This window comes from Canis lupus, chromosome 10, assembly GCF_048164855.1.
Source record: "Canis lupus baileyi chromosome 10, mCanLup2.hap1, whole genome shotgun sequence".
Taxonomy (NCBI): Eukaryota; Metazoa; Chordata; class Mammalia; order Carnivora; family Canidae; genus Canis; species Canis lupus.
This window is the reverse complement of record NC_132847.1, coordinates 61989996-62004602: the sequence shown is the minus strand read 5'-3', so window position 1 is coordinate 62004602 and position 14607 is coordinate 61989996. Positions and strand designations below refer to the sequence as shown.

General features: G+C 35.3%; 1 protein-coding gene across 1 annotated transcript; it reads right to left on the bottom strand.

Moving 5' to 3' along the window:
- Window positions 1–10330: 10330 nt before the first annotated feature.
- Window positions 10331–12667, bottom strand: LOC140641792 (F-actin-capping protein subunit alpha-1-like). Its single transcript, XM_072842204.1, has one exon. The coding sequence runs from the start codon at window positions 12631–12633 to the stop codon at window positions 12250–12252; it is 384 nt and encodes a 127-aa protein (XP_072698305.1). The 5' UTR covers window positions 12634–12667; the 3' UTR covers window positions 10331–12249.
- Window positions 12668–14607: the final 1940 nt, after the last annotated feature.

Genomic DNA, 14607 nt, shown 5'->3' with positions numbered 1-14607 from the left:
ATACAGTTTCTTTTTTAAAAAAGGCATGACTTTTGTACATCTTTTTTTATATAAAATATGAACAATTTCCATTATTATTTGCTATTTAAATGGTGAATGCACTCCATCATTGTGTTACCAGATAGAGAACTGGTTCCAAACTCAGGTTCAGGGCTTACTGCTTGAAAAATCAATACCCAAGAAACAAGTGATGGTGGGAAAGAAAAGATTGCTTTATTTATTATTGATTTTTAAGATTTATTTATTTATTTATTCATGATAGACATAGAGAGAGGCAGAGACACAGGAGGAGGGAGAAGCAGGCCCCATGCTGGGAGCCGGACGTGGGACTCGATCCCGGGATCCAGGATCGCGCCCTGGACCAAAGGCAGGCGCCAAACCGCTGAGCCACCCAGGGATCCTGAAAAGATTGCTTTATTCAGGAAACTGGCAACCTGGGAAGATGGTAGAGTAATGTCTCAAAGGCCATCTTCCCTCTCCAGGCGAAGTTTTAAAGGGGAAGACATGGGAAAACGGGAGGGGTTATATGCAGGACAAGCAGGTGCCCAGGTGGTGAGTGGAATGTGGACATGACCCTGAACAGATTTGCTGGCATCTGTGGCAGCTGTTGGAGAATGGAGTCAGGCTCATCTTCTGGGGAAGTCTGGTCCTTCATCCTCAAAGGCCAGTGGCCTGCAAATCTCAAAGACAGTAAGTTCTGCTACAGATGAAGAGACTCAGGTCAAGGAATGCATCAACTTGAAGCAAGTTAACCTGCAGAGACTAGTTGGAGGGCTGTTATGATAGTTACAGCACAGACGTAGACTGTAACATGTATGTTATAGTAAGAGTCACATATAAAAATAAATGCTCTGATGGAATGCATTTAATTATACATATCATTTTAAATTGTGTAGTAAAAGAACATTTAAAGATATGAAATTTTGTCCATATGTTGTTAAAGAAAGAATAATGTTGCAAAAACACACACCTTTAAAAAAAGAGAAAAAGAATATATATGCCATGCATATAATGAAGTACCAAAAAAAAAAAAAAAAAAGATAGAAGTACCAAAACGTGACCGTATGGAGTGTCCTAACTGGGGAATGACAGGCACTGCAAGTGATTTTTATTATCTTTCATGTATTTTAAATAATGAACCATATATTTTTATAAAAAGAAAAACACTGTTAAGAATATATGATCCAAAAGAAAAAGAACATATGGTCAAAACTTGTCCTTTTTATAAAGTTGCAAAGGCCAATAAAAATTTGTACCATCTATTTTATGATGCGTGTATGCAGGATAGAATGTGAATGTTTGCCTGTGTTTGAACTGGTGACTATACATGATGATTACTTATAAATCTTTTGAGCTTGTCAGGTAGCAGTATCTGAGTTTTCATTTTGTCCATGCTTTTCCTGTACTTCTGAATGTTACCTTAGCTTTAGACCAGAGTGGTTTGTACCAGACTGTGACTGTCTCCAGGTTCATGGCATAAAGGATTCATCCTAAATCCAGATCCATGGGCACCAATCGGAACCACATCCACTTAATTAACATAAATGCACACATGGAGTCAATTTGGCCTGTGAAGTTGACATTTTCTTTAACAGTATGTCAGTATATTGGGAGCTAAATTATTTCTAATTTCATTTTAATGCTTCTAATAAAATTTAAAGCCCCAACAAATTTAGGGTAGTATAATTATAATATATTATGATTATAAAAAATTTTTATTTTCATAAAATCCAGATTTGTGACCACTTAATAATTAGAATATAGACTTCTAATGGAAATGTAGTAAACGTTACTGTGCTGTATGGCTTCTCTCTTTTATGAAACTCAGTTGTACACTGTAAATCTAACCTATTTGAATTCTGTTCTGGTAGTTTGTTAAATTTAAAACTCAGGAGGAAAAACTTTTAAGTTGGGCCCCCCTGGGATATAATAAAGACTACATGCAATTAAAAAAAATTAATTCTGGTATAATTAACACACAGGGCTATCTTAGTTTTAAGTGTACAATACAGTGATTCAACAATTCTATACATTACTTACTGCACATAATGAAAAGTGTATTGTTAATCCCTTTCATCTACTTGAGCTATCACTACCACCTGCCTCTCCTTTGGTTACCATAAGTTTGTTCTCTATAGTTAAAAATCTGTTTTTTGGTCTCGTTTTTATTTGTTTCTTAAATTACACATATGAGTGAAACCATGTGTTATTTGACTTTCTCTGACTTATTTCACTTAGCATTATACTCTAGCTCCATATATGATGTTGCAAATGGCAAGATTTGATTCTTTTTTTTAGCTGAGTAATATTGTGTGTGTGTGTGCGTGTGTGTGTGTGTTGAGATTTTCTTTATCCATTCATCTATCAATAGACCCTTGGGCTGTTTTCATAATTTGATTATTGTAAATAATGCTGCAATAAAGATAGGGGTGCATATCTTTTTGAATTGGTGTTTTTGTATTCTTTTGGGAATTACTGGATCATATAATAGTTTTATTTTTAATTTTTTGAGGAACCTCCGTACTATTTTCCCACTATAGTGGCTACAACCAGTTTGCATTCCCAACAACAGCGTATGAGGGTTCCTTTTGCTCTGCATTGTCACCAACACTTGCTATCTCTTACGTTTTTAATTTTAGCCTTTCTGATAGGTTTGAGGTGATCTCATCGTGGTTTTGATTTACATTTCCCTGCTGATGAGTGATATTGAGCATCTTTTCATTGTCTGTTGGCCATCTATATGTTGTCTTTGGGGAAATGTCTGTTCATGTCTTCTGCCCATTTTTAACTTGGAAGATCTGGTTTTTTGGTGTTGTATAAGTTCTTTATACATTTTGGATATTAACCCTTTGTTGGATATGTCATTTACAAATATCTTCTCCCATTCAGTAGGCTGTCTTTTAGTTCTGTTGTTTCTTTCGCTGCGCAAAAGCTTTTTATCTTGATGTAGCCCCAATAGTTTATTTTTGCTTCTATTTCCCTTGTCTCAGGAGACATATCTAGAAAATGTTGCTGTGGCCAATTTCGAAGAAATTAATGCCTGTTCTCTCTTCCAGGACTTTTTTTGGTCTCAGATCTCACATTTAGGTCCTTAATCCATTTTGAGTTTATTTTTGCATATGACATAAAAAAGTGGCTCTGTTTTGTTCTTTTGCATGTAGCTATCCAGTTTTCCCAACACTATTAAGCAGACTGTTTTTTCCCCATTGCGTATTCTTGCCTCCTTTATTGAGGATGAATTTACCATATAATCATGGGTCTATTTCTGAGCTTTCTGTTCTGTTCTACTGGTAAATGTGTTTATTTATTTATTTTTTTGCCAGTACCATACTGTTTTGATTATTACAGCTTTGTAGTATATGTTGAGGTCTGATATTGTGATATCTCAGTTTTGTTCTTCTTTTTCAAGATTCCTTTGGCTATTTGGGGTTATCTGTGGTTCCACACAAATTTTAGGATCATTTGTTCTAATTCTGTGAAAAATGCTGTTGGTATTTTAATAGGGATTGCATTACATGCAGATTGTGGACTATATGCAAATTTAAATGGAAACATTGATTTGGAATTATTTTGCTGTGTGAAATCACAAATAGGTCATGTTTATTGTGGGGTTTTCTTGTTTTAAAAGGTGATATGTATAGCATATGGTTCTCTGTGATGATTCATGACAACAATCCTCATGGATTTTTAAACTGATCAAACAGGTGTAATCTGAGAATAATTTATACATTACACATTGTATATTAAAAGGCAGCAATTCAATGTTAAACTGCTAAGCTTAGCCTAGGAAGAGATGAAGATAAAAAGTTTCCAAGTGGTGAAACCATTTAAACAGACATTGATGGGAATGGTATAATGTGGACAGGGAATGCCCAGGCTTTGGAATGATGTGACCTGCATTCAAATCTCAGCTCTATCTTTTATTATCCATACAACCTTGGCTATATTACTTAAACTGCCTGATTCTTCTTGTCACATAATAGACTTGGTACTACCTATCAACATGTTATAAGAATTAAGTATGCAAAAATAGCACCCAGTAGAGGTAGAAAAGTGCCTAGTGGAGATATTACACAAATATGAACTAAAACAATTGTTTTCTGTCTACTTTATCCCATTTCCTATGGACAAATAGGACATCATGGAAGCAGGATTAAAGCCTCTTTCCCTGCAACATCCAACTAATGTTCCTGATAAATAATTTTTTAATAAAAGTATGTGATATTTTGGCACAACTCAAAGATTGATTCTACCTACAGTGCTCCATATGTTGGTCAGGTACATCTCATGGTTAACAGATGGCTTTCTTTCAGTAATTATTTTTTACACTTGCATTATTTTGTAATCTTACTTAAAAAATAATTCCAACAATGTCCATTTCAGTGGTCACCATTAAACATCTTAAACTGTACCTTCCCTATTTGAGTCTGTATTTTGATCCATCCTTTGTGTAGCTGGGCTATTTATTGGAAATGTTGTTGGTTTGTTTGGCTCTCCCAGAAAGACCAAATAGGTGATACTTTTTAAACTTTGCATACTTGAGATGCTATTCTATTCCTTTCTCACCTGATTAACAAATTGGTTGAATATAAAATTCATGTTACAACTTTTTCCCATGTAGATTCTAAATATCCTGATATATAATATCGTGAAGTTGTTAAAACCAGAGTTTTTCCCTTTGTACAGCATCTTTGCCAAAATGCTTATGAAATTCTTTATATTTTAAATGAAGTAATATTTATTTTTTAAAAATTTTTGAGAAAAGAGAGAGAGAGAGAGAGAGAAAACAAGCAAGGAGGAGGGGCAGAGAGGGAGAAGTAGGTTCCCTGCTAAGCAGGGAGCTCAAAGCAGGACTCAGGATCACAACCCGAGCCGAAGGCAACGCCCAACCAACTGAACCACCCACATGCCCCTGAAGCAATATTTTTATATTATCTATTTACATTTAAATTATATATATTTATATTATGTATTTAAAGGATTTATCCATGTGTTCTTCTCTTTATTAAGTATTAAACACTCAGTGAGAACTTTTCAGCTCAAATCTTTCTTCACCTCAGGAAAATATTCATCTATTTTTTGTGTGTGTCCATTTGTTCTGGACACCTCTTCAAGAAGTAATTATTGTGTTCTAAGTCTCATTTTGGTTAAACTCTAAGTTATTTTAATTCTTTCCTTTTTCTTTGTTCTTTTCTTTTCTGTAACTGAAAGAGTTCCTCATATTTTTTTCCATAATACCGATTTGATTTTTCAGACTGGTTTTAATTGCTGGTAATGTAAATTTTAATTCTATTTGCTTTCAGTGTCACCACTAAATTCTGTTCTGTTTCTTTTGATTTGCCTGCCTCTCAGCACTGTTTTATTTCAGGCTCTTGTTTCATTTAATTGAATACTGTTTTATATATTTTATCTTGTTTCATAAATACTGGGAAAAGGAATTGCTTAATTCCTAATTTTTTGTGTATAGTTTTTAAAAAGTTTTAAAGCATATTTTCTCTGTACTGTGAGTACTTTATTCTATAGATTGCAGGATCATGTCATATGCAATATTCTAGGTGATTTTTTTTTTTTTTTTTTGGTTATTTTAACTACTAGAAGCTTCTGACAGCCTAGTGCTTACTCATATGTAGGTTATTTTTTAGACATTCTCTCTATCCAGTTTTTTAAAAAATATTTATTTATGAGAGAGAGAGAGAAAAAGAGAGAGAGAGAGAGAGAGAGAGAGAGAGGCAGAGACACAGGCAGAGGGAGAAGCAGGAACCCAAAGTGGGACTCGATCCCAGACCTGGGAACATCCCTGAGCTGAAGGTAGACAACCACTGAGCCACCCAGGCATCTCTCTATCCACTTTCATTGTTGTTAGAATTTTCCTTTCTCTCGATGGCTAATAAATTGCTATAAATGTGTATGGTCAGCTCAGACTAGGCTGATTTGGAAACAAAAATAGATTTAAGGATAGTTCAAGCAGAGAAATTTCATATTAGTCACTAGGCTTCTTCTACACTGAATCCGTTTTGACTTCCTTTGTGTCCCAGCATCCAATTAAGACATAAACTGTGGTTGTTCCTAGACTTTTTCACAATTTTATCCTGAAAAACATTATTTTAAATATTATGAAGTATACCACTATAATAATAATATGGTTGAATTATTCAAATATAAAGAATTCATATTACCAGTATCCTGTAAGTGATTTTACATTTTAGCATACCACCTTCTAAACCTTAGTTGGTATAGTAAGGGAAAAAAGTAAACATATGTAGTATTCTTCTAAAAGCTATGACATTTATAAATAATCAAAAATTAGGAATAAGTAAGGAAGAAATCACATTTGTTTTGACCAAGAAAACCCTTATAAGGCACTGGGGACTACAGAGTTTGTTCCTCTCTCAGAATATAACTTTCCTTCTACCCAGAGGAGAGTGAGGTAGGTCAGTGACCATGGTAAAATGGACTCCTCATTATCTAGACAAAGTTCACACTATATAGAAACTATACCATTCACTGTTGAAACATAAAAGTGGATACATGAGGAGCAGCAGAAAACCTGACACAAAACATTGCCTTGAATTCTTTTATAAAAATAACTGAATGGGGGTGACAAACTAATGTTCTATGTTTACAGTAAGAGTGAACCAATGTTAGAACACTTAAATCTGAGTCTTAGGTTAGAGTTGATCTGCCATATAGAGCTTGTGAGAACATGATACTTTGAGAGCTTGACACATGATACTAATACAGTGGGATGGGAATATTAATTAGAAAAGAAAGACTAAAACAGAAATTATCTAAAATGATTAGTCTGGAAATAGGAATGTAGGTGGAGAAGGGAGAAATAATTTTCTAATTTATAGATCTCGATTTTGCATTTCTTTGGCTGGGCACATCCATTTTTCTTATCACTCAGAATAAATTTTTTAAAATTTAATGATCTTAATGATGTAACTAAAAATTTGAAAAGAATAGGAATACCCTAGAATAATTCTAAAATCCTAGCACTACTAATAGTACTTTTTAATTTTGTTCCACATGCGTGGGAAAGGAAAAGCTGTATGTTGTCTGAAGCTGTATTGATTTCTTAGGAAATGGCACATAGCACATAGCCTGCCTCCATATTTTCTAATGTAACAGATCCACAAAGTGATGCCTCTCCCTCTCAAAATAACTGCTGCCTACTTATTTTGTATCCTGAATCATAGCAATTAAAAAGAAGTTGCAGGTTTTAATTAAAAAAAAAACAACCTCATTTTGAAACCTTTTAACATCAAGTAATATATACATGCTATAAGAAAATACAAAATGGAGTGTTTTCTGCAAAAAGGAATTTTCTTATAGCACGTGTATATTACTCGATGTTAGGTTTCAAAATGAGGGTTTTTAAAATTAAGAATGGCTATTTGGGTGAGAAGTTAAAAACTAGAACTGAAAAGCTGTAAGCATGTGTTCTCAGGAAATATGTAAAAACACAGAGACTGCTAATTGCAATTCCAGTGGAATCTGTAACAAACCGCACGTGACTTAAAACAGGCCTTTGTACGAACACATTAATCTGATGTTTTTCACCCTGAATGACTCAGCGCTAAGACGGTCTTCCATTTGTGGAAGTTGCTACGTCTATCAACTTAATGTGCGACAAGATTTTCTATCTGGATTATTTGTTAATATCCCCAGTGGCATGATATCATTGATTTAGGGGACTCTGCAATAACTGTGTTTGCTTAGATTGGTTGGCATTACGCTCAAGTTTTTGATGTTTTTCTTAGAGAAAGGAAAAACATGTAAGACTCAAATTGCTCTTTAGAATATTTTTTGCTAAAAATATTACAAGGATCCAAATTTCCTTCCCAGACAATCAGGGGATCCAAGGCTTAGCCTAGCCTGGGCTATTGTTCAAGAAGCTAAGGAGTGTGGGAGTGTGGAAGGGCTTTGGGAAAATACTGTGGTTCTGGGCAAAAGACAAACAAACAAAAAAACAAAACAAAACAAAATCCTGCAGAAATTCTGGCACAGGACCTACATGAGCTTGCCAGTGATTAAAGACCAAAGGAGGCCGGGTGAAAACGTGAGATCAGGTTTGTCAGCAGGACTTGCCTGGGAGGAAGGAGAGAGGGAGTACCTGGAGGCAGGTTAAAGACACCTATTAATTCCAATTCCGTTTTGTGCATTGACAATTGAAACACCATGAATTCAAATTCGAATATATCAAGCTTCAATTTAGTTATGGATGATGCCTTTGTGGCAAGGAGCCAATCAGAAGTGGATAGTTTCAGGTGCATTTTCTTTTCCACTCATTTTGCCAAAAATACATGAATATCTTTTACCTGTGTCTGCAGTGTTTTTCTCCTCATTCAGGAAGATTTTAATCTTGTCTCTGTTTATTGCTTTTGTTAGAATTGTGCTAAATTTTCAAGGTTGGATCTTGGGTCCATATCCACATATTAATGATTTTTGTCACATTGTTTTTCTCCTGTTTGACCATTTAAAAAATTAAATTTATTTTTTAAAAAAGATTTTATCTATCTTGGAGAGAGCTTGAGTGGGGGAGGAGCAGAGGGAGACAATCTCTAGCAGACTCTGTGCTGAGCTCAGAGCCCGACGTGGGGCTCGATCCCAGGATCCTAAGATCATGACTTGAGCTGAAACCAAGAGTTGGATGCTTAACCAACTGAGCCATCCAGGCGTCCCTTACCATTTTCCTTTCATATTTTAGGAGGTATTTTCAATTTTTATTTTCCTGATTTCTGATTAGATTTTTTAGCATCAATTTTCCATTCACATCAGACTTGTTAAGAGACAGCTTAAAGTAAAATAATTTTCTCAGTCCAGTCCTGGACTGCTTTTCCAGCTTCATTTTCTTTTACTGACTTATAACATTGTATTAGTTTCTAGTATACGCAACATAATGATTCAATATTTGTCTACATTGCAAAATGATCACCACAGTAAATTAACATCCATCACCATATGTTGTTGGAAATTCTTTTCTTGTGATGGGAACTTTTAAGATATATTTCTTGTGATGGGAACTTTTAAAGATATACTTTTAGATATATTTGTTAGGAACTTTCAAATATACAATACAGTATTGCTAACTAGAGTCACCATGCTGTACATCCCCATGACTAGATATTTGTACCTTTTGACCTCCTTCACCCATTTTGCATACTCCCTGCCTCTGGCAACCATCAATCTGTTCTCTGTATCTATGAGCTTGGAGGTTTTTGTTGGTTTATTTTACATTCCACATATAAATGCGATCATACAATATTTTTCTTTCTCTGACTTATTTCACCTTGCAAAATGCCCTCAAACTCGAGCCATATTGTCACAAACAGCAAGGTTTCCTTTTTTATGGCCACATAATATTCCACTGCATATGTAATATATACACCATATTTTCTTTATCCATTCATCCATTGATAGATGCATAGGCTCTTTTCATATTTTGGATATTATAAATAAACCTGCAGTGAGCATGGGGGTGTAGGTATCTTTTCAATTTTGTTTTTGTTTTCTTCAAATACCCACAAGTATGATTATATGGCAGTTCTTTTAATTTTTTTTTTTTTTTTTTTGAGGGACCTCCAAACTATGTTTTCCTTCGTTCCTGCACCAATTTACATTCCCACCAACAGCTACGGCATCTGACTCTGGAATGGTGTCACCTTTTGCTTCCTCTTTTGCTCATGCTCTTCCCAATGTGGAGCCATCACTCTATCACATTCCTATCAACAGCATACCCATTCTTCAAGGTTCTATTCAAAAAACACCATGTGTATAGATTCTTCTCAATTCATATCCTCTTTTCACAAGGCATCAAACAAATTCCATAATAATAGTAGTAACTGAATCCATCTATCTTTTTGAATTAGTGCTTTTGTTTTCTTTGAGTAAATGCCGAGTAGTGGGATGCTGGATCATACAGTAATTCTATTTTTAGTTCTTTGAGGAACCTTCATGCTATTTTCCACAGTGGCTTCACCAATCTACATTCCCCCACCAACAGTGCACGGGGTTTCCTTTTTCTCCACATCCTTATGGACACTTTTTATTTATTTTTTTGATTTTAGCCATTCTGACAGGAGTTAAGATGATCTCATTCTTTTTGGTTTGTAATTTTTTTTTGTAAAAATTCTTTTTGGTTTGTATCTCTCTGATGATGAGTAATGTTGAGCATCTTTTTATGTGTCTGTTGGCTATCTGTAGGTCTTCTTTGAAAAACTGTCTATTCAGGTCCTCTGCCCATTTTTTTTTTAAGAACAAAACAGGTATATTTCTATTGGACTACCTGATACAGAGGATAGTGTGGTATGAATGGATATAGTATGAATGACACATAATACAAATATATTTTATTTGAAATAAACAAAAAAGCTTACACAGCTCAACAGGTCACTTGGAAACAAACTTGCTTGACTGTATTACTGAGCAAAAACAAAGCTGAAGCACAAACACCCTTCTTTTTTGACATTTATTTGGAGATAGGTAGGAAGACACTACTTGGTTTTTTAAAAACTGACCTTCCCTTAAGGCCTGGTCATAGAAGTGTAAACAATGTAAATGAATCCACCATTACCAGTTGTCATATCATATCTATGTCACCTGTGTATTCTAAGATCACACATTTACCTGCCAAGGTTTCTATATCACAGTTACACTTGAGTTCTTGGCAGGCAGGACTGAGGAAGAGTAATTTGGAACAAGTTTTACAACCTATTTAGAACGAATCACTAGTATTCCCTTAAATAACAGGTTACAATAGAAAGATACTGCCTGGAACATATCCTTTTCACTTTGGCTCATTTTTAGTTTTTTTGTTTGTGATTTACATAGTTGTTGGACTCATCTGCTTATAGTATAATCCTGCCACAAAGTATTAAAGCATAAGATACCTAGTATTCCTTCAACATCTGCATTTTTTAAGTTTTATACTCTACTACATCCCTAGTAGGTCAGCAGTTTTTGAATAATACAAAATAATAATAAACAGGTAGAACTCTTCTAAAAATGCAGATGTCTCTAACTATAATGGTACTAGATGGGAAGGAGACAATGAGGGAAGAGAAAAAAAGCAAACACGTTCATGTGCAGGGAATGTGGTTCAAGTCTTTGGATTTAAAAACAACTTCCCCAGAGAAGCTGGCTATAATGGAATTTCCAGAAAACTTCCTTTGCCCTCACGAAAGGACCTGAAAAGCCCAATCTAAACTTTGAAAACTACAATTATGAGATGTTATAAATGATGATCAAAGCAGTCAGAGGGAGAAGGATGAGTGTGTCTTCCATTCAGCTAGTTTGTAGCATAGCCTCTTTAGCTGTTGTTGGTGGATCAGTAAAAACCGCTGAAGTACCAGAAGTGTTTTGAAGGTAAGCGGTAGAAATGTACTGAGCATATTACCTGTCTATATCACTAACAGGGCGTCATGGCTAGGAAAATTTTCTAAACAGTAAAATGACTCCAGGATAGGTCTGTCTGCCTGTCTCTCTTTCCATCATTAAATGTGGCAGAATTAAAAAAAAAAAATTACAAGTACATAGAGTGAAAACAAAAAATTACAAGGCAGAGAACACAAAAGAATCAAGACAATGCTATCGGTTCAACAGTATTCCACAAAACTAGAAAACCTGTTAACTCTGAAAGCCCTAGCAAAATATCACTCTTGTTTATAAATCACTTATTTATCATATGACCGCACGTTGAACCCTTTCTTTCCATGTACTGAAGAATCCTACATTCAGCTCTTAAGCATTCTGCATTTCTTTGCCAATCTTGTAGCTGAGTATCTTGTTCCAGTCGATTTTGGTGCGGGCAACTGGAAGCTGCCAGCGCAAGGCCTTGTATGTGGTGTCTGACATGGTTTGATAGTTCTCACTAATTGCTGTCTGATACTCATTTTCTGCATGCTCTATGATTTTAATAAATTCCTTGGCAGTCTGGACTTCATTCGAAACAGTTACTGAGTCCTGTACATCTTTATGACTAACCAACTGAACACTGCCATCTTCATAATAGTGAACCAGAATCTTTTTTTTTTTTTTTTTGTGAACCTGAATCTTAAGTACTCCAACCACCTGGGCTGTAGGTGGTGTGATGGTGAACTTCCACTCTGATCTCCAACGACCATTCCAGAAGTTTTTAGGCTGAAACTGGTGGCTTTCAATACATGCAATAATGGTCTGTTGCCCATCTATAGCTTTAGCATAAACAGTACAGAAGCCGTTGGAATAATGATATTTCACATAGGCCCTTCAAGCACTGTCACAGGATTCTCTCCAAGACTTCAGACCTCCGTCTACGTCCTCTGGCTGGGGGTCACTTGCATCTTTCCGTAAATGGTCAAACTTAAAGGAAATTTTGTTTTTTGGATCTAAAAATCTGCTATTACCCAGGTCACCGTGTTCTGTAATTAAGACCTGATCTTCATATCCTTCTATCTTCACAGGCGTGAACTGATCCATGTTATACGGGGCAAATGCATGTGCTGCCCCTTCCCTGAGGAGATTGTCATTATTAAGTAGTAGCCGGACATCATTGAACACTTCATTAAATTCTCCTGGGGGTGCATGAGTGATGAATTTAGCAGCTATGTGTACCTTCTCCTCTTCCGACACCCGATCCTCTAAGTCGGCCATCTTGGGCTGCTCTCCCTCTGCCCATTTTTTAAGAGGATTGTTATTTTTGGTTTGTTTTTTGGTGTCGAATTGCCTAGGTTCTTTATATATTTTGGATATTAACCACTTATTGGATATATCATTTGCAAATATCTTCTTCCACTCAGTAGATTGCATTTTTGTTTTGCTGATGGTTTCATTCGCTGCGCAAAAGCCTTTTATTTTGGTGTTGTCTCAATTATTTTTGCTTTTGTTTCCCTTGCCTGAGGGAAGAAGAGTTATTCTTAATATGCACATGGTGTATTCCAGGTAGGTGATCACCAAATGCCATTATGGCACACTTACAAGGTTTTAGTGTGGTGCACAGTGAAGGCAGTAGTGGGAAAAATTAGTCATGCCTCACACTAATATGCCAAAATTAAAAGAATTTGCAAGATAGCATCCTAGTCTCAATCTAAGCAACAAGTTTATTTCACCCTTCATCCACATTAGATTAAATGCTAAGTTAAACTTTTGTTTCTGTGGTGGTTTGTACTTATTTTGTATTTTTTTGTTATTTTAGTTTTATGAGATGGAGGCAAAAGGAGTTCATTTCAAAGTTTATTCTCATACATATTTAAATCTCCCATGAAAAGACTTCCCCTATAAATAGTTTTTACATTACTAAATAATGTGTTGGAAACAATTGTGTAGTTGAAAGATCATGAACTTTGGAATGAAAGAGAACCACATTCTGATTGGCTGCACCTTAACTGAGCAAAGTAACTTCTCTGAGCCTGTTTTCTCATCTGTGAGAATGATAATGGCAGCTCTGCTGAGCTGTTAAAATCAGGTCATAGATGAAACTAAGTGCAGGCACTGTATGCTTGTTGTCTTCTTTTCTCTTTATACTCAATCTATTTTGCCGTCTAAATTTTTCAGCAGCAACCAGGGAATAGCATGGGCCATAGGTTAGCAGCACAGTGCATTTTTGGTCCACTTAGCCCTCATAGAAATAATGAGAGAAGCAGTGGAAAATAAAGCTTAAGGTATTGGAATTATTTATAGCAGTAAATTAACTCATGTTCTTTTTGGTTCCCCAAAGCGGAGGTAATCAGGGTGTGTTTAACCTGCTACCTAAGGCTAAGCTGGAAGCAATCTCAGGACAAACATTTTTTTAGATATTGTTTTCCTCTTCTTCAAATTAATATGCCTTCAATCTTTAATCCAAAGTAATTAGCACAAATGCAAACTTCTAGATCTAAACTAGTAAGTTTAAGGGATTTAAAGTTTTGTATATTGCCTCCTTTGTGGCAGATTAATGACTAGACAAGCAGAAGTTTTATTTCTGAGCCCTTTATCCTATTCCATTGACCTGTGGGACTGCTTTTTAACAGTCCCACACTATTTTGATTACTACAGCTCTGTGGTATATCTTGATACTGGGGATTGTGATACCTCCAGCTTTATGCTTTAAGATTGCCTTGGCTATTTTGTGGTTCCATATACATTTTAGTATCATTTGTTCTAGTTCTGTGAAAAATGATGTTGGTATGATAGGAATTGCACCGAATCTGTAGATTGCTTTGGGTAGTATGGACATTTTAACATATTAATCCTTCCGATTCATAAGCATGGAGCATTTCCTTTGTGTCATCTTCAATTTTTCATGAAAGCTGATGGATGTGAAATAAAAACCTTTCGACTTTGGAACACAATAGAGAATTTATAAACTTTGCACACCTACAAAAAATAGAACTGGAAGTAACAAAACATAAAAGGGCTAATAATATAGATTCTTTTAATTCTTTGGAGGAAAAGTCTCTAGCATGAAATCTATGCTTATAAAATTTTACTGTGAGAATACATTACATATGTTATGTTTTACATATGTTAAAACCCTAATAGTAACTTTTCATAGTGAATATGGGTCAAACAATCTCATTTGAGTCAGTTTGCTAATCCATAGTGTGGTACATGAGCTAAATACCATGGGCTATTTCATCTTAACTTTTA

What these genes read in the sequence shown, in the direction of transcription:
- LOC140641792 (XM_072842204.1), bottom strand. Translation starts at nt 12,633, where the DNA reads ATGGCCGACTTAGAGGATCGGGTGTCGGAAGAGGAGAAGGTACACATA.